The sequence below is a fragment of the Nelumbo lutea genome, chromosome 1 (assembly GCF_056320005.1).
Source record: "Nelumbo lutea isolate HS-2025 chromosome 1, American lotus-T2T, whole genome shotgun sequence".
Taxonomy (NCBI): Eukaryota; Viridiplantae; Streptophyta; class Magnoliopsida; order Proteales; family Nelumbonaceae; genus Nelumbo; species Nelumbo lutea.
The window spans coordinates 177,681,552-177,702,938 of NC_142684.1; the positions used below are offsets into that span (position 1 = coordinate 177,681,552).

The window sequence follows — 21,387 nt, forward strand, 5'->3', positions numbered from 1 at the left end:
GTTATCTGCTCGTGAGTCGTCATTTTCTTGTTGTCAGTACCAAGGCAGATTGGGCTAACTATCTCTGGACCTATTTCTAAGATTTCCTTGCGAGACTGGAGGATTGTGCTGACCATCTCTACTCCCACGGGGCGAAACATGACTCCTAAGAGGAATTGATACTTGTGAGGTCTCTTTGCCTCGATGGGAAGATCGGCATTTCTATTATTATATATTTGTCATATTAAAAAAATAAGTATGATAAAATAGATATAATTTTATTAATGATGGACACGGAATATAGAACTTAAAACTGATCTGAAATGAAACAATTTTCCTATATAAGGGGTGGATTAATGGTTCAACCTTTCACATCAAATGGGTTAACTCGTGATGTATAATTAAAAATAAAATTTTTAAAATAGAATAATACAAAAAATACAAAACAATTTTGGGCACATCTAAAATAGTATATATTAATCATATAAATAAAAAATAGGTATGATGAATAATAAATAATTTTATTAGTGATATAAATTAAATGCAAAATTTAAAATCAGTCTGAAAATGAAACCAATTTCATATCTAGATGGTAGGTTAATGATCTAATCTTCTAGATCAAATGGGTCCATCTATGATATCATAACTAAGATATAAATATTAAAAAAATATATAGAAACTCAAAGAAAAAATATAAGCTTTGTATAAAGCATTTTGATACATTTCTAGTGGTGGATTAGTGGAATACAAGATTTAAAATCAACCAAAAAAGCAAAATGATTTTTTCTATCCAAGTGGTGGATTAGTGGTTCAATTGTCCATATCAAATGGATCAACACATGATGTTATAATTAAATAATGAAATACACAAAATTATAGAAAAATGTAGATAAATTTGGGTACATTCTATGATATTATATATTCATCATATAAAAAAGTGTGATAAATGAGAATTATTTTCATTAATGATGGAAATGGGATAAAAATTAGGAAAAACTAAAGCATTAGTGTCTAACACATGACTCTACTAACCATGTCAAATGGCTCCATGATTTAATTAGCTAGGTCACCATAGGCAAGTGGTTTAGTGGTAAATGAACCTACAATCTTGAATTGGGTGGTCGGCTAATCAATCTAATAAATTGATTTGACCCCAATATTAGAAACAAATATCAAACAATAAATTGGAATTGCATTTCCTCTTGTTAAACATAAATTAAATAATAAAAACTAAAAATATAGAATTTTTATAAAATTTATGGAAAAATTGAGCATGTATTACTATTATATGCTCTTCATATTAAACAAAAATATATTTGAAAAAACGAGAATTATTGTTAGTAAAAACATAAATAGATAAATTACAAAAATAAACAAATTAATGTATTAACCATAGCCCATTTTTCTGGTTAAAGAGGTTAGTGGTTCTACCGGTAAGGACCACATTTAGTTCTTGACCAAGACAATGGTTTTTTTTTTTTTTGCAATAAATTGGTTTAGGTTAAAACATATATATATAACATTATTTATAATTTAAAATTTTTATTTATTTTAAGTAATTCAAAAAAAAATACTATTATCTAAAAACATTTCGGGGATTCAAGTCCTCGTGGGAAACCTATCCCCATCGGGGATCAGGGATGGAGGACAAATTTTATCCCCAACAGGTATCGGGGACAGGGATGGGGGTTAATTTCAAAATCAAGGTCGGGGATAGGAAATATGATCCCCACCCATTGTCATGTCTACATGTTTCCTCGATGAGAATCAGGCATACATGCTCTTCATGTAAGGCACATGGGCAAAAGCTGGGTAAGATAAGATCCACTTTAAGGCTGTGTTTGGTTTGAAAGAAAAAGGTAGGAAAGGACCCTTCCATTTTTTATAAGCCTCCTAAGTTCTATTTAATGATCAAATGAGCAGAACATGACAATCCTACCACCAATTGGACTGTAACTGGGTAAGATAAATTTTTGTTTTTTTTTTTTTCTGGGTAAGTTGAAATTCGGCCCAATTGAGACTGGATATATCCAGATCCTAAGTCGACCCTGTTAGTATTTGGCTGCAGTTTAAAATTGAATATAATCAATGGATTCAGATATTAAATACCATTAAAAAAGGGTTCGACTATGATATGGAAAAAATATGATACGGGGAAAAGAACTGACCAATAAACTGAAATGTGAACTCAAAATGAACTTTGAGTGAGTCCAGGCCATGCTTAATCCAAAGGCCCCAACGGACAGGGGCAGAGCCAGGAAATTATTATAAGGGGGGCCAAAACATGAAGTATGGATGGGCCCATAGGCGGGGGCCAATCATTGAGATGGAGAGTGGGGAGAGAAGAAAATTTACATGGAAAGCTATTTTTCAGTGGGGAGTTTCTGAACCATAAGGAGGGCCATGACTCTCCTGGGTCCCCCGGGCTCCGCCCCTGCCAATGGATATGGGTTATGGTGCCCCTGGCTTGCTCTGACTTTAAGCCCACAAGCACTATAGCATTATGGAATTGGGCCCAATACCCAATAGAACTTACATGTGCCTGTGGTTGAAGATCTAAAAACAAAAAACATGGAAGTGGGGAGATGTGATTTTAAGGGGCGGGGGGATGCAATTTGGTGACAAGATCATAGCCTAAATCAACCCCACTTGAGCATCAAGTTCCGTTTGGTTGAGGATTTAAAAAAAAAAAGGTAGGGCTAGGTCGACATTAGCCTCAATCTTGCCCTAGCCCAAGTTGTAGATGTGATTTTAAGGGGGCATTCTTTTTCTGGATTTTGAGATGGGGAAACCCATTGACCAAGAATCCTATGTTATTTTTTTAAGATTTAAGTGGGGAGAAGGGAAATTTTATTTTCTTGGATCTCACTTAACCACATAAGTGATACCCAACTCTTAGGTGATTAAATAACTTTTCCACTTGAGAAAAATTTGCCAAACTAGATAATTATTTCCGTTAGGAATTGCAAGTCTTGTTAAATGAAGAAGGCCAACATGTTATTTACGGATAGCAAATATAATTAGACTTATAAACAATATAATGACAATCAATCGGGCCCTTACTGAAGCGGAAAAAGAAAACAAGTCGGGCCCTTGAATAGTCCTGTACATTCCACTGGACAGTCGTTTGCCCCATGCACAATCAATTGGGTAAACAGCAAGGAATGTTCCTATCTGATTTCAGTGATGGAGTTGGGGCATGGTTTTGGGATTAATTGCTGCGGTAGTAACATAGTTTAAAGCAGTTTACAGCTTACTAACTTAGACCGTCTCATTTTAGATTTTAGTATTTTTTTTTATCCATTAAAACAGTTAGACACAAATCAGTTCATGGATTTGGCATAAATTTGGTCTTCACACCGCACGCAGCATCCAAAAACAAAACTATATTCCTTACGAATTGCTGTCTCGTTCCAAAATTCCAGCTAGTATCGATAATGACCTTAAGTATCCAAATAAGATTTTTTTTTGCACAGAATACAAAGGTGTATAGGTAGACGGTGATACAGGACCTATCACATCACTAATAACTTCGAGGGAACAGTTCAGGGCTACAGAAAAAAAGGTCTTACAGTAGAGACATGAAATCATAAAATCGGCATTAGACCTTGGACCACAAGACCTACAGAGCAGTCTGTCTGGGTCCCTAGGTGGCTATCTCACCCACCCATAACTAAAAAAGATCGACAGTTGGGCACCCACCATTGATCATGCCGATTAGCCAAGTCCTAGAGCGTTGGAAATATAATTGGAGCATTGGAAGTTTGGAACGGGTTATGTGATTGTTGAAGTGCTCAGCGGTCTCGATCAGGTGAAGTATTTAACTCTTCGTATTGACGGTTGGAGCATGCAGGATCAGGAACTCTTCTAACTTCGAAGTGGGATAGGATCTGGCCGTCCGCCCAGTGCCCACGCAACAGGCGATTATTTGTGAGAGGCACTCTCACTACCCCAGAAGTCTGCAACAGCCAATCCAGCATTATCAACTGTTGGGCTTGGGCCCTTCACCTCGCATCTCCAAATCAACCAGATCCGGTAGCCTTCCGCGTTTGCATCAGTGCATCACTGCGACAGGTGAAAATATAGAGCGGTGATTTGATTATTCTCCACTGGCTCCCTCTTAATGCTTTCACTCGTTTCCCAGTGGTGGGTGTGACTCGTAAAGTAACTAAGCTCTGCGAGAGAGTGTCACGTCTGTCAATCAGCCGTCCTTTTTCGGTAAGTATCTGTCTAATCAGTCTTGAGACTCCCATTCATCAAATGCTCGCGACGTGTCATAACCCCATCAAATCAATTACTCTTGCTTTTAATATAGCAGTGGGATAACAATCAAGCCATCAGATCCGAAAGTAATAACTTCCAGCTCCCAACCCATTTTACTACTGATATTACAGGCAATGAGGCAACCACACAAAACAAAAAACAACCATTTATATTACTTAATTAAAGCCAAGTTAGTCCAACATCATCACCCGTCCCTTTCCTGTCCCACACCCCCCTCTTCGGTGCCTGCACAATTTTAAAGCTCATATGTCCAGTTTCAGATAAGTATCCGACAAAGGGCAACGGGTCCCCCCTCTCAACTCCCCTCGCTGTTGTGTAGAGTGGAAGTGGAACAGAAGGACAAACCCACTTGGGTACTGTCTTTGTGTGTGCACATGACGATCACATGCACTGGATTAGGACCCTTCAAATTGGGTCCCACCGGGGCTCAAAATAAAGAGGCCTGATTCGAGGATACCAGGTCCTGTGTTCAGTTTTTTTGAGAGGTAGGATAGGGTAATCCGACCAAGTCTAATCTTTTGGACATATGTTGGTTCCTAGTCCTAGACAGGATACCCAGTGACCCACCACTCTAAAATAGTCTATCTGTGAGGTTCTATAACTGCAACAGATTTTACGGTAACAATCTCCATCCATTGCCCCGACCAGTTGAGATAAATGGTTACTCTTTGAACATGGGTTAGGAGCCATCATTGTGGACTTTTATCGAACAAATGGGTATCTAGAAATATAATATTCCCTTACACGAGATGCACCATCTCTGGCAAGAATACCTTCCAGATCACCCATAATTCTTGCCAGCCAAATTTCCAAATTCCTCTGGATTTCTCTGAAGTTGTTCCTAATGGAATCCAAGGACCGTCTAGTTGTTACCTTGGCTTGCCCCCCAAGCTCGTCCCCGAATTGGCTCCTTGCTGTTTCTGTCTGTACTGCAATCAATTTTTGCCCAGTCTCCACTGCACGTTGTTGAAGGCGAAATGCTTCAAGCAAGAACTCCGTTTGTCGTTGCGTTCGGAACTCTGGGCTGAGAGTCGGCTCGCAAGGATCACTTGCTTGCTGGAGAAAGAGAAGAAACAATCTCTTAAGAATGAAATCTATCCTCTTTAACACTGAAGAGGGGAATACAACCAGTAGACCTCATACACAATTGAAATCAATCATCTACCTACTTTGAATTTTAAATTTATATAAATAGGGTGAGAAGCAATAGCATTGAGATATGCATTTGTACAGCATATTACAGGCAAACAATGAGCAGTGAAGCTACAATAGACTAATGAGCAGTGTGAAAAAAAAAAAAAGATTTAGGGGACTTGGTGGAGAATTCATTGACTTATGGAGAAAAGCATATGGCTGGTAGATCTGATACAGGGTGGAAAGTGGAAACCATAATATTACCCCCCCCCCCCATTAAACCACTTCAAACAGTTCAAAATTTTGTCATGGTCAGGAATTTCTTTTTTTCTTTTACCTTCAAAACAAACTGTATAGATGGCCCACAATAGATTCTACTTCCTGATCATTCAGGCAATACCTATAAAATTGCATAAGCAGGACAACATGCTTTAACTTTTTCGAAAATGTTGAATCATATATTCTCCAATAGCTAAAGATATTTGCACTAATCTGGAGTTTCAGATGGATAAGTCAGCAGAGCATACAAATTTCGAAATCAACGGCTGACATGGCGTTGCTACACATTTTGGTTGCTAACAGAGGAACTGTTTACAGGTTGTCATCATTAGGTTTTTACAGTTGAATTCATAGAAAATGCCCAAATTTCCACATTACAGATTAAAAGAAACCCCTTGTGCAATTATATTTTATAAAATAAAAGCCTAGTTTCTGTCAAGTAGTTCAAAATTTACGCTTAACTCTGTCATACACTCGATGGTAAATATGTACTATAAAATTCCAAAGCATGCAAAACCAGGATCTACTAAAAGGCATCAAAGGAAAATAGATAATGATCAGTTGATCACATAAAAGCATAAGAGGAAAAATCTACCAGAGCTGTGTCTTACCATTCTTCTGCATAAATCATCTATCTTTCCTGCCAGAGCTTGATATCTTTTGGCTTGCTTTCTCATCAATTGAGGAACTTTTGATTCCTCGCTTTTGCCAATTTTTTCCAAATTCAGTAATTCCTGCTCAAGCAATTTCAACTTAGAGGAAACTCCCGATGATTCGCCATCCACCTTCCAGGGGGACTCCCTTCTGCACAAGAAACATTGGGTATTTACTAGTAAATTGCTGAACGTACAAGAAACCAACATTGACAAGGTTTTTTATATCGAGGTTATTGAATTACCTGGCCACAAAATGCTTCACATTATACATCGATTCAAGGGATCCATACTGTAAATCCTGCAATTATAGATATTGAAAATTAATAAATATATGTACGCATCTAGCATGTGTATTAGTTGCTAAAAAATGGCCCACACACTCAAGTTATAGACATCACCTGACCTTATGTACCAAGATATTAAGACACATCTGTAGTTTGTCATGTGTTAAATAAGAAATGGGGTCATGCCAACAATGATGGCATCCCACTCTACCGAAATAACCTAAGGTAAAGTGTAACTGTATTAAAGAAATAAAAAGGTCTTTTGTACAATGAGTCAATGAAAAGCTGCACAAGAAACTGCCAATAACCAAATTCATTGCAAAAGAAATAAACCCCAAAATTTTTCATGCTTTTCAATGATTAGCAAAAATAAGAAATGGGCATGTAAATTGGATGGAGCTATGGTAGAACCGAATGATCCTTTTCAATGGACGAGGATCAAATCCCAGATTTTTGCCCCAAAAAAGGAACAGCATTTGGCGATTGAGTTGTTATAATAATATCATATTGGTTTAATTTTTCCTAGGGAATCTATTTAACAAATGTGTCAAGTAAACTGATCTTGAATAGTGGTAAACTCACCAATTAAGACGAACATGTTTTAAGGTTAAATTAGAAAAACATTCATATCATAACAAGAATCCTTTAACCTTGCATTTGTAACATATAGCTTTTAATCCTTGTGAGAATCACATTTTCTAGCCGATTGTGAGTCCAATCTCTTCTAGAATCTATATTAAAGGTTATGCACCTCATAGATAGAAAGAGAAGAAGGTAGAAATGGTGAAAACGGTTCAAAATAAACAGTTAATTTGGTCTAGTCAGATCTTGAGCTGTAGCAGCCAAATGTGGTGAGGAGAGTCGGGTCTGAGGAAATTCCGATTTACACCAAGAAGAGTCCCGCATTGAGCAGCATATTGTGTGACCCATGAAGATGGTGTTTAGTTTGTGCACCTCGGAATGTAGACAAAAGGGAAAAGAAAGCAAACCAGGCATTATTTAGAGGAGCAAAAGAAAAAGATCAAACGAAAGCCTATACAGAGGGAAATTCTAATGAGAATATATACAAGATCCCTAAAAGTAAAACTTGGGACAACGCTGCGTGAATGATGTACACTTGGTAACTGATAACAGAGGAGAGATATTAGTCCAAAGATTAAAGAAAATGTTGCAGCAATTTACTTCTATAGTTTCCATGAGTTCACTGAATGCTATAACAGGGTTTCAGCATGTGCCACTTTTAGGCTCAGCTCAAAATTAAACTCTGCAACTGTAACCGCTAGTCTTCCATGAGACATAGACGTTCGAGTTAAACCCCAACCTATGAAAAGGGTGAGGAAATAACCTAAAAGCACTAAAGAAAGGTGACCAAAGAGACCTGAAGCCCACAATATTGGGAAGAGCTCTAAAGGAAAACGAAACAGATTTCGATAACAGAGAGGAACCAGCAAAAAACAAGTATCAAAATACTCTTATAGTCCTCTAAATGCATTTCTCCTCACTAAAAGATCGTCTTTAACAAATTTCAACCATGAAAGAAAATGCGCAAGCAACCAAATCTTTTCTGCAAATCCAACAACATTTATACTCGAGGACAATTTTAGTAAGTAAACGCGTAGACAGATAAAGCTATTGCAAGATAAAAACAGGGAGAAGAAGAGGAGGAGCCGAGGAGGAGAAGAAGAGGAAGAAGCTCGAACCTTCCAGCTGTTCGTCCTCTCTGCCCACAGCTTCGACGCCGAAGGCAAGAAATCTTGACTGAAGCCATTTTGCTGCGAATAAAGAAGGGCCATTTCGTCAGCTTCGCTATTTCTCTCCAAGAAGCACTCCTCTGAAATGGGATCCAACCCCTCCGAAACCCTGAACTTGCCAAACCTGGTGAAATCCGCAGAGTAATCACCGAATAACCCATTATCCTCCACACACCTGGCATAACCTCCTCTGTCCTGCGATTCATACCCTCCAATCTCTGAATCCTTGTCAGTTTCAAGCCTCTCAACCGATCCGACAGCGTACTCCTCATCTTCCGTCTTCCTTGACATCAAGCTAATCATTTCCTCCCTCTCCTCGACCTCCCTCTGCAACTTGTCGATACACATCCTCAATTCAACCTCGTTCTTCTCTAATTCATCAACCTTGGCCCTCAAATGCGCGATTTCCTCCGCAGAAGCCTCGATTTGCTGCAACAGCTTCTTCTCCTCCTGCTGCCACGTATTCCGATGACTGGCGAAGATCTCGACCACCCTGGCGTTGGCTTTTGAATCCTCTTTCCTCCTGGACTTCATCTGCCTAATCTGCTCCTCTGCCTGGAACAGCTTCAAGGCCAGGTTCCTATTCCGAGCCTGCAGCGTGGAGACCAAGGACCATGAGGCTCTCGGGAGAAACCCTAGAAAAATGGCGAAGCTAAGGCCGAGATACGAAGAAAGCAGCTTGCTGTTGTCGTTCGACGGTTTCGGAGTTTCTTCTGCAACAGCGATTTCTGCCGCCATTACGAGACTGCAATCCAGCTTCTCGATCAATCCAGTTTGGGAAATGTGAGAAATAGCTTTCCGAGTTTGTATTGCTTTTTAAAAAGTTAAACTGATTTTGTTTTGTTTCCCCTTTTTACCAAAACGCCCCCTCGGAAACCGCGAATTTACTAAAACTAGGACTAACGGTCTCTTTCATCAACACAGGTCCCCCGTTTGTCTGTTGACTTCGTTGGAGAAAATCAAACGAGAGGATAGGATGGACAAAATCCCAGGCTTCCATAAAACCTTGCTTAATCCGGAAATCCTTAATTCTTTAAAGACCATAACTGATTAATGGGGTGAGGTCTGACCGTCTAAGACTCTGAGTGTCTGAGGTGAGGCCCGGGGTGGGCTTATACTTATACAAGTGTCCAAACAGCAGGCTTAGAAAGAAAGTAAGAAACAAAACAAAACGTCAAAACCTTTTGATTATCGTTATCTTTATAGCGAAATGATGAGAGGGGAGGAGTGGGGGAGCCCGGAACCCGGACGGAGGGAGGGACAGTCTCGTAACGTTGCATGTAGTGACTAGTGTATTATTTTCATGCGCTTTTCGTGGCTTTCATCTCCCCGAGCGAATCAGCAGCGATAAAAGGCACGATGACAAGGGCAGGACGTGAACTGGAGAGATTCTTGGCCTGGCCATGCAAAAACTTGGCCCAATTCCCAAGAGATATCAGATTTAGACATTTCCATCCTTTCCTATATTTACGACGTTGTCCTCTGCTCGGTGCATTCACAAATATACCACGTATCTCGCGCCCGGCTACTACAAATCTACAACCCTGCATTCAAACAATTGCCACATCTCACCCTGTATTCCGAATATATCTCATCAATGATAAATACAAGTACGGAACTTTCCGATGTGTGGCCATGATATGCTATCTATGAAATCAGTTTGAGATGCGTTCTGTGAAAAACAACGTTGAGGGGTTATTTGCAAAGGCATCGACCGAGCCTCACAACATGCTCATATCCATTTGCAGCGGTGCATTGACAACATCTTTGTATTTATATGTTTTTCTTCATAGTGAGATTTTCCTAATTTTATTTCGTATGATCGTCTACCATCATAACATGTTCCAACACCCTCCCAAATATAACACACCGCATGCATTATACATGGGGTCTCTCTTTCATGGTGGGACAGGGGCGGAGCCAACCTCCAGTGCCACGATGTTTCTTTATCAATGTCACCTTATGTTCCCGTTGGTAGCAATAAGTTGCAGTTCTAAGAAATATTAAATTCAGTATTGTTTCAAGTCACACCTTACCGATTTTTAAAGCGTGACTTGGAGCACCATTTTTTTTTATATAGAAAATTTGTTCCAAACAAACAAGTATTAATTGGAGTATTGTTTTTTCTAACATGACATTGATGTGTCACCATTTCATGGAACAAATGGCATCAATGCCAAACAGGCGCTTGGATTTTGGCCCTCTTACCTATGCTTACTACCTTTTGGCCCTCTATCCATGCTTGCTAGCTTTCCCCTTAATACAAAATCATAGCTCCGCCCTTGTGGTGTGTTGGAATGTATTTCATTAATAGATGACCCTAACTCTTATTTACTGCATAATTTTCTCAACCATGTAATTGGATTTTATTTCTCTCGCGAATGAGGAAAAAAATTAAAAATTACTCTATACACATACCAAACGGAACTCATGCAATGTGTAAAAAGAATGCCCATGTTCTTGCGAGTGTGGATATGTTGCCCACAATATATTGTTGGCCACACTCACCAATCCGCACATCAAGAATATTGATAAACAATCACTATTTTTTATGTGTGGTTGGATGAATGTGGCCAACAATGTGTTGTAGTCAGTATATCCAAACTCATATATTACATGAGAATGGATAAATTTATCATCATCTAAACCTGGTCATAACTATATGGGTCGGCTACATAAACCTTGTTTCGCCATTATTTTTTCATGGTCATATTTATTTTAAAATCATGGGCACTTTACTACTTTCACCTAAGTCCATTTAGGTTTTCATCTATTCCATCTATCCTTACCTCTTTTAACCCCTTCAACTTGTACTAAATCTCTTCTTCTATGGGTTATGAATAAATCTAAGTCGCCACATGTTTTCCCAAATTTTCAAAAGAAAAACTACAAAATTTAGATGAATCATTGAGAGCTTAGAGGAAGTTGTGACGTGAAGCCATTAGCAATTCCATTTAAACCGTAAAATATGTTATTATCAATAAAAGAAATAGTTCAAATATTTGGTAATCGACATTTGTAGGTGTATCAACTCAATTGTTCCCAAGGATGCTCTAATGAAAGCTTTCACAACATACCCCATGATGATAGATAGTAGTAAAACCTTCATCTTTTTTTTTTTTTTTAAGATAAAAAAAACTTGGTTGGATTATTCACTTTGATGGTTATATTCATCTGTTAATTGGCATCAGTCGGTCATTATCCCAATCAAGGTTTTAAAAGGCTAAAGGCGGAGGCGAGGCAGTTCTGTTTCATAGATGCGAGGCATAAGCCTCAAGGTGTTTTGAGGCATAAGTCTTGAGAAAAAAAAAAGAAATGGATATAATCCATAAACAATCAAAACATGAAAACATAAAATTATGGTTATATATGGCTTGTATGATATATTAGACATGGATTCATTGTCCAAAGTATCCATACACCCAATAAGCAGAAAGGGATGTATTGATTATCGACACTTTGAACCATGTATAATTTTTTTTTTCAGTTTTTTTTTTTTAATTTTACAATGTTAGTTTTATATTATCCAATTAAAAAAATATTAAAAAACTTAAAAAGGGGTATTGATACCCCAAATATACAATAAAGTTTGGGTTAAAATCTTATCAAAGTAGTTTTTATTGTTTTCCTCATCAAACTTTTCAATTTAGTGATATGAACCAACATTGTTTTAAGAACAAGACATTCCTATTTCATTTATTACACTAATATGCATTAGTGAAGGGTGACCATATATATATATATATATTATGCATGTAAGAAATAAAATATTAGGTATGAAATAAATGAAAAAAAGGAAATTATCAAAAAATAATAATAATAAATGGACAAATGGGTAAGAACGGAGCATGAAAAATAAAACAAACTATTTTCTTACACATTTTATATGCATTTTTGTGTTATTTGTGTGTTTATTTATTTGCTCATTACACCAATACATACAAAACAAGGCTTTTTTTTTTTTTTGTCTTAAATTTATGTTTGTTCCTACGTAAACATTCAAATAACTTAAGTCCTTTTTTCATAGCCTCGCCTCAAGAGTCTTTTAAAACAATGATCCCAACTATATGGATTATGGGAATAGCATCCGCTCAAGTCGTTTCTCACTACAACACATATCCTTTTTTGTCTACCCGAAGCTGTTTTAGCCCATTCAACTTAAAATAAATTATTTATTTAATATATGAATTAATGTTTGAAAGCCAAATAGATAAACTTTAAAAACAAAAAGTCAGTTGTATTCCTTATTTTTTAATTTTCTTTTCCAACCAAAACTGCTCAACCATCATTATAATCCAATTTTTAAATGTCAACATAGACCAATATTGTAAAGGGATCTAATAACAGTCTAACCTTATATAGTGGTCCATCTTGATCTGATCCTTGGTTTTATGGACTTTGGTGTCATTAGCAGGATAATAGGTCCAGACCAACAGATTAACTTGGCCTTTCCATTAACTCCCCTCCTGGTGAAAAATTGGTGTGAGATGAGAAAAGGCATGTGACAACTGACAAGTAGATAAGGTATGCCTTTAATATATATGTAAGGAAGTATAGTGGACGAAACTATTACCAACTTCTTAAAAAAAAAAAAAAAAAAGAATAATACCAACTTGTCAATCCATATTATTGAAAAACAAGCGTCTTTTAAGGTGGTGAAAATAATTAAATGGGGCATTCCGAGAATCGAACTCGGGACCTCTCGCACCCAAAGCGAGAATCATACCACTAGACCAAATGCCCATCTTTGTTTTACTAATCATTTTTTAACCTAATCAAATTAATAATAGGCAGAGTTAATCAATACCCTCCAATATTTTGGTAAACAACTATCACAAACATAGATATGATAAATTTTTGTGGTTTTTAGTGTTCAGTCTACCCCTATAAATCTTAGTTCTATTGTACAGGTGGAATGAATTTTGATCGTGGATTGATGCTAAATCCATGGACAGGATGTGATTTATAGGGGGCTACTAGTAAAGTAAGAGAGGACTGTAATTTTAGATTTAGGAGGTATAGTGCAGTCTATTTATCCCTAATTTTTTTTTTATTTATTGCAATGTATTTAAAAAGAAAATCATTAATCATAAAATGCAAACATATATATTAATAGAACTAATTATATCAGGTTCATCTTTTTTTGGTTTCTCCTAAGTCCTAAATTGAAGCCATTATTGTACCACCTCATTTGAATTGTGTTTTCCTCTTTGGTGCAATAATATTTAAGTCTCTAATGTGGTGTTTGTTTTATGGTAGAAAGAAAATTTAAGAAGAAAGGAATTAATACAACAACACTGCACAGGAGGAAACAGAAACAGGATCTAGCTTGGCACCAAACCTACAAACACTCGGGCTAAGGTGGTGTTTGACAACTATTGAAGTAGGTGCTGAAAGTGAAATACCCAAAATATTCCAAAATTGGAAGATGCCCTCTTCAACAACCCAATCTATGCGTTTGACCTATTCAGGAAATGTTTCCTTCAAATTGGAAGATGCCCTCTTCAATACTGTTTTGGAACTTATTTGGCGGGCTTCAATAATGTGAATGGTTTGCTTTTCTGAAACAAAAAACAACTATCAGGTCCGTGAAAATAATGCATTTTCTAGTGACGTTAATACTTTTCGTTAAAAAATAAAAAATAAAACCATTCTCATTGTTGTGCAGTGTTTTAAAAACCGATTGAAAACCGGAATCGCTTTGACCATCTTAGGCCAGCGTTTCGATTGTTCTATTTGAATGAATAGCTCATTATAAATTAAAAAATAATTAAAATTATAAAAAGCCAAAAATTATTGTTGAATCAAATGAATTGACAATTCGACTATCAGGATGAATGGATTGTTAATCAAATCAATAGTTTTGGGACAAAGAATGAATTAAGGGTGAAATGAAATCGATTGCCTAAATGATTCTTGGGCCGAAAAAATCGATATCCAAATCAACAACAGTTCGAAAACACTGATTTCATTACTCAAATGGATATTTAAGTCTATTTAAATGTGAGGTGAGTTGGTATGATTCAAACAAACTCATATATAGGTGATTTTGTTGTTCAAAAACAAAAACAAGGTTGAGAAAACACATATTAGAAAAAAAAAAAAAAGGAGAAAAAGAAGACTATATTTTACTTACTGACAATGGTACATATTCTCAAAACAAGGAAAACAAAAGAAATTCAAATTAGAGAAGACCCTCTTTAAGAGCTAATAATGAAGCAGATGCAGCCAAATTTGCATGAAAAAAGATTTAAACCAATTTTAAATTCAAAATCAAAACCCATTTTCACATTTGCCGCTTTTGGGCGCCAATTTCAATAAGTTACCAAACAACACTTAATCATGTTTTGGATGGTTACGGGTGCAGGGATGAACTGAAAACGATGGTCCTCAGAATGGGTTTAACCGTTAGCACTTAAAACCGCTATAAAACAATGGTGTGGGCCGGGCGGCAAGTTCCAGTCCAAATGGATGGACCTATGGACCATGGCCCAAGTACGCAGGCTTCCATTCGTAGCATGAGAATGGAATCGAATCGTACCCTTTTTGTAATTTCGCTTGTGAGGATATGGCCAGCGGTCAGCGGGCCCACCCGAAAGGCTGAAACATATCAACACCAGAAAGGAAAATGTTGAAGGATGAAACCTCCGCGACCCTTTCCCATTCAGATGATGCCAGTAGGCCCAGTACACTGTACACCCAGACCCAAAAGAACCCAAGGACCAGGGCATGTCACGTAATTTATCACATGATCGAGGGCAAACAAACTTTTGTAAATGTACGTACTTTGTGTTTTGATGGATATCGTGTCGGGGCCAATTAATTGACGACGTCCTTTTTCTAATAATCGTACCCTCTAGGAGCTGAAAACCATAATTGCCTCGAGTTATTGAAGGCCCCAAGGCGGCAAGGCCCAAGGCCCATCGTTCAATTTTCAAGGATTTGAGGTGTGTCGTACAACGTTCCGCTTACGGTGGGTGCTACCACACCGAATCATTTGATGCTTCTCGGCCGTCTAAATATTGTACTGTGGGGCCACGAGACATGTGTTGTTGTTAGAGAAAATGATCATGGAAACTCGTGGGTTCACAGAATAAAGAATGGAAGGCTATGGGTGGTGTTGAATTGAGTGGGTCCCACTCGGACAGTCCCATCTGCCCAGGGTCCCACCACCGGGCAAAGGACCTGCCTACATTGAGCCGTGTATGAAGGTGTCGGGGTCTGAAAAATGTAGGCGGGTGGGTCTTACTTTCCTCTGGGAGTTTCGCTGCCTTGTCGAGTTTCGAGATCAATGCGGCGATTGATGTGGTTTTGATTTGAGGAGATGAGATGACCAAAGTCCAAGAACGGACGGTATGGAGCACGAGACTCCACTGCACCTCGTGCCATTGAAGCAATGCACGAAGAATGAAGACAGAAGACCTAAGGCTATAAGCTTCATCATTATTGACCTATACTTAAAAAAGACTAACAAAAGTACAAAACTGAACGACTTGTTGCTTAATTGCTGTGTTTAAACTTTTAATAAAATAAAGAAATTAGTATTATTTTAATTTTTAAATCAATCCAATATCAATTTCAGGTATTAAGAAGATCATGCTCATCAGGACCTATGTAATGATCCATTCACTACAAGACAAAATATAAGTCATTCAGTTCAATTCATTCATTGACTTCCGCCTTTCAGGACTTTTTCCTCAAACAAACGGACACGGGCCCACTTTGACAGGTTATGGTCTGGACTAATCCTCCAGGCCCAGATGTTCTTTGAGCTTTTGCATGCATGGCAATATAACATGGACTGGGTTTTTGAGTTTTTCTGTTATTATGGCAGGGATGAGATGGGCTGGGCCTGACGTTTTGGTTCGCGGCGGACTAGCGGTGTTAACGGAAAAAAATGAAGTCAGCTTCGGAAAATTCCGAATTAGTAACTGGTATTTTGGGTTTAGTGTCGTTTTAGTTCCCAAACTTTTAAATGCAATAATTCAATATCCCAACTTTCAAACCGTATCAATAAGGGTGTCAATTAACTAAATTTGGTTCAATCCGATCTAACCTTATGTCAGTCCATTATAAATGGACCAATTCAATAAATATTTTGGACCATTTTGGACTGGTCCAATTCAATGTTAGGACCGTCCAATCAGTTCAAATTCGTTTTGATTTAGATTGGTTTTAATCCAAACCCGATCCATTGATACCTATATTCTTATCTTATTTCAATGGACCAGAAATTGGTTTAATCCAACCCAATCCAATATAAATTTATTATGGATGACCATGTCAAATCCAATCTAATAAATATTTGGACCGGATTTGGTCCAATCCAATATTGTCTTGTTGGTCCATCCAATCCATCCAAATTGATTTTGGACTGGATGGGGTCAATCCAAAACGGTCCGTTGACACCCTTAAATCTAGTACTTACTGTTAACTAGTTGTTAACCGGTTGTCAATCCAAATGCCCTTTGAAGGTCATCTAATTTTCTTTATAAACCATCCAAACATTGACAAAAAATTAATAGTCCCAAATCCTTGCTTCTTCTATTTAAGAAAGTTGGGGTCATGTCTCAGTGGGCATTTTGATGACCCCAACTTTATTGAATGGAAAAAGCAAGGATTTGGGACTGTTAATTTTTTTGTAAACGCTTGCATGGTTTATAAAGAAAATTAGATGAAACTCAAAGGGCATTTGTGTCTTTTTCAAATGCTATTTAACAGCTGGTTAACAATTAGTTAACGGTAGATACTGGATTGACACATTTTAAAAGTTATGGGAAAATTCCCAATTAGTACCCTATACTTTGTGCCTAGTGTCATTTTGGTTCCCAAACTCTAAAATGTGACAATTCAGTACTCGTACAATCGTTTTAGACCATTCGAATCGAAAACCATCTAGGCAACTGGTTCTGTTTCACCAATAACTCATTATTGGGATAAAAAGAAATAAAAAACATTGACTCGGGCGGTCAAATTGTTGACCCATTCAACCCAAACAACAACTCGTGGTTTAGTAATCTCATATCTCAAGAGAGAGAGAGAGAGAGAGAGAGAGAGAGATTTCATAAAAGAGAGAAACAAAATCTCATATCTAATACATGTGTTTCTTTGCTGCTGCCACCGTCCCTGTCATCATTGTCATTAAATGTAGGCTCTTCCTCCTCCTCTTTCTTCCCTCCTTCATTCCTTCCTTTCCTTTTTCTCATTTATTTTGTTCTTTTCATTTTTTTTTTATCATTTATCTCCTTCTTTTCTTTCTTTCTTTAGTTATTTTATAGTCGACAGCCACTTCTAAAAGACTTTTTTTTTGTGTGTTTAACACTCATAAAAGACTAAGGAATGACAATAGTTGTCCTATTTTATTCAAACCACCAAAACCGTTTGACCCAAAAAGTTGAACCATTGATCTGAAAATCGACGACCACTATGGTTCCATTTCCGATTCAGTTTTTAAAACCTTGCATGATTGTTTGTTATGTTTATCTATGGAAATCAATTTTTCTACTAATTGGCTTGCCAAGTTGGGTCATAATATGGTGGTTTGAGAGGCTAATGTTTTGGCAAGGTTTTAAAAACCGAATTGGACATGGAACTATTATAGGGACCGGTTCCTGAGTTAAACAATATGACATTCTGACTTAAAAAAAGTAAATAATAAAAACAAATAAATAAAATAAAACAATAAACAACCAAAAAAACCATTGTGTGGATCGATGATTTGACTTCTGAATCAGTGGTTTGTTGATGAGATCCACAATTTCTGGTCAAAAATGGGTTTAGGGTGAAATGGAATTGATTAACTAACAGGTTTACGGGTTAATCAATTTGATCATCTAATTCGGTCCAGATTTCAAAACTACGTGTTTTAGATTGTCATTTTAAGTTTAGGCGACGTTTCATTGGGAGTGATGCCATCATGTGTATCCTGGGAAGCTCACAATCTTGCTCACAATCTTACTCTCAATTTCAACGAAAATTCCATTATCATTGAAGGCAATTTAAAACTTGTTATTGACTGTCTAAAGAACCAAGTGGACCCTCCATGGAGACTGAGAAGGATCATTAAAGGTTGCAAGTCTTTGGTCGAGAAGATGGACAGTGCATTGGAGTACAAACACATGTTCTGGGAAGGGAACTGAATTGCTGATTAGCTTGCTAACTGTGCTCATTCAAATCTTAGTTCGATTTCTTATTTGCCTTTCTTTCTTAAGTGTCTTTCTTATGCTGACATTTGGGGATGGGCTACTCCCATTGTGTGTAGAAACTATTTGGGATCTCTGGTTTATATATACATATATATATATATATATATATATAAAAAAGAAAAAGCCTGGTTGTTTTTCGTTTCCTAAGGCTAAATATAAATATTTTGTAGATGGCAAATATAAATATGCGTAGTGATGCTGCACAATCTGGGCACTCCTAGCTGGTTGTGACTTGGCTTCTGGATAGAACGGATGGCACCTGAGAGGAAGGAGAAGGTGAAGGGTTCCCGGGGAGTTCTCCCAGTGGGAACACTCCGATGGCTAAGTTAGAACTGGAGAAATTTCAAATAAAGAACAGAGAGTAAGAGTGTTGAAAGTGCTTAAGCTTCAATACCTCCCCTTCGTGAGAGTTGGAGTTCTTTTTATGTCGGAGCTCGGTCATACCTGGCATAACTGCCACCACCCTAGCCATTACTGCCAAGGCAGGTGTGGCAGGCACAAGTTGTTGCTACAGACTACCATCGCCAGGTACGGACTTGCCAGACATGTCATGCTTTCCAGAGACGGCAAACAGAACGTTGTCTGGCAGGCGGAACGCCGCCTGCCAAGGGATTAGAGTCCTAGCATCGGGTCCGACAGGTACGGATGTTAGACAGGCCTTCCCACAGCCTGTCGAGCTACTGTACGCCGGACTACCTGGGGCAGGTTTGGCTCGGTACCGAGGTGCTGAGGTGCCTGCGCTGGAGGCAGTGCTGCCCTGAGGTGCTTCTCCCTCGGGACACTTATCCAAAAACTAGCGTGCTTCCTTCTTAGGAAGGGAGAGCTCAGAGCCCCTTCGGGGGAGCTCGAGCCTCAAGGGGATCTCGGGACCTCCCACACTTGGTGGGAGTCAAGGTTGGCCAGGTGTTAGTCCCCGGTGAGTTGCTTAACCCGCCGAGTATTCAGCGTTGGACTCGGCGTGTCTCTCCCGTTGAGTCGCGGTTGTGCTGTCAGGCTAAGTTGTTCATTGAGCCAGGTCATGTACACATGTCCCCGTGCTACGAGGTCGGGCCAAATCACCCTCCATCAATTGCCCCCCACTCACCGTGCTGGGGGTGGTGACCCAGCGCGGGGAGTTCACGGTGTGCCTGGTGGATTTGGATTGATACTCATGCCACCCTGTCGGGCAACTCATTTGGCCAAACCAGTCTGGTGTTCGGTTCGTTCGAAAGGAAAAACCTAGGTTGCGTACAACACAAGTGCGGACGTGATGCGATCTGGACTTTGCGAATGCCAAAAAACGCACTAAACTGATTTCGCCTTGAGAGTCTCGTGGCCGGTTTTCTTGAGGACCGTCAGATCGCTTCGATCATGGCCGTTGGCGCCCAGGCCCAGCGGCTATAAATAACGGGGGACCCTGGTCATTTTCTTTTGCCACTAAGTATCTTTCATCTGCCTTGAGCTCGCGTTTGGAGTCTTCAGCTCGAGTCTTCTAGTTCGGTTGCGTCTTTCTCCCAGTGAGTCCTCGAGCTTCCCTCTTTCCTTTTTTCAGTTCATTTCGTTCCATGCCTAGCGGGGGACAGTCTCTTAGATGAACCCGAGGTGGGTACCTCGGGTCAGGGTGACCCTGCCATCGCCCGGCCTTTTCACGAGGCACGGGTGACCTTGGGTAAGCTGGCGTCCACCTCTCATCGAGGTCGGGCGCCGGATCAGTTTGGTCCTTCTATTATGACGCTGGAGAGGCTCTAGTACCTCATCGAGCAATTCAACCTGCCTCCGGAGTATTCGTATAGTCTTCCCACCGATAGCTTCCCTTGGGAGCATGGTCCAGATGAGACCGTGATCTTTAGGGAGCAACTTGTTGGCGGGCTTCGTCTCCCTCTTCACCACCTTATTCCCGAGGTGTTGAGATGCTTCAGCATCACACTAGACCAACTCCACCCCAATTCTATTTGGAATGTGGTCGGGACCATCTCCCTTTGTTCCGAACACAACTTTCCCTTAGACGCAGATATCCTTTGTTCTATTCTGTTAATAAAAAAGAGCGCCTCGGGTTTTCCCTCCAAGCACGGGCGGACCTATTATCTGTCCTCTCACCCGGGCTTCAAAATGCTACATAAATTCCCAAGCAAGGTCCCAACCTGGAAGCAGGACTACTTTGTAGTCCGGAGCAGCACAGGGTGGCCCTTCCTTACCAACTGGAGGGTGGCCACTCAAGCTTCTAGCATCACTCTTAACCGGAAGACATGGGAAACCTTTCACTCATGGGCTCAAGCCGAGTTCGATCACAGGGACTACATTGCCAAAGGGAAGCTCATTCAGGCCAGTTTGAGCCCGGGTAGGTCTATTCCCACTTCAGTGTCTTGCTTAATCGACCAAGTGTTTTCCAGTATCTTGCTTAATCAGCCGAGTGTTTTCGAGCTTACTGATGTCGAGCTCTATTTCAAGTCCCATGGAGGAAGAGAGGATTACTGGTCTGAGGCTCCTTCACCAGATGAAGAGGAAGAAGTGAGTTGCCAAGAAGGCACGCGTGGAATCCCCAGGGACCCCCACCCCTAAACCTAACCCCCCGTAGGTTTCCTCTTCGGGGCCCGAGCTCCCACAGGCTCCCATTTCGAAGCTCGAGCTCCCTAATGCCCCTCTTGTGATAGATTTGGAGGAGGACTTAACAACTCGGGAGCCTGAAATGGCGGCAGAGCCGGTCGCCGAGCCAGCTGGGGCTTCCAAAGGATCAGCTCATCGTGCTACAGAGGTGGTGACATCCAGCTCAGGGAGCCAGGAGGAGGAGAGCATCCTGAACCCCCAGGTCAGCCTCGAAAGAAGTAGAGGGGCAATC

At 39.3% G+C, this 21,387-nt stretch overlaps 1 protein-coding gene and 1 non-coding gene across 2 annotated transcripts; both read right to left on the reverse strand.

Moving 5' to 3' along the window:
* Positions 1-3,408: 3,408 nt before the first annotated feature.
* Positions 3,409-9,298, reverse strand: LOC148879455 (Ribonuclease P protein subunit P38-like protein). Its single transcript, XM_088960985.1, has 4 exons — positions 8,317-9,298; positions 6,575-6,630; positions 6,288-6,480; positions 3,409-5,319 (listed from the first exon to the last, which is right to left on the reverse strand). Exons 1-4 carry the CDS (start codon positions 9,103-9,105, stop codon positions 4,966-4,968), a joined length of 1,392 nt encoding a protein of 463 aa, XP_088817111.1. The 5' UTR covers positions 9,106-9,298; the 3' UTR covers positions 3,409-4,965.
* A 3,740-nt stretch (positions 9,299-13,038) lies between these two features.
* TRNAP-UGG (transfer RNA proline (anticodon UGG)) lies at positions 13,039-13,110 on the reverse strand. Its single transcript has one exon. It is a non-coding gene; the product is annotated as a tRNA-Pro (tRNA).
* Positions 13,111-21,387: the final 8,277 nt, after the last annotated feature.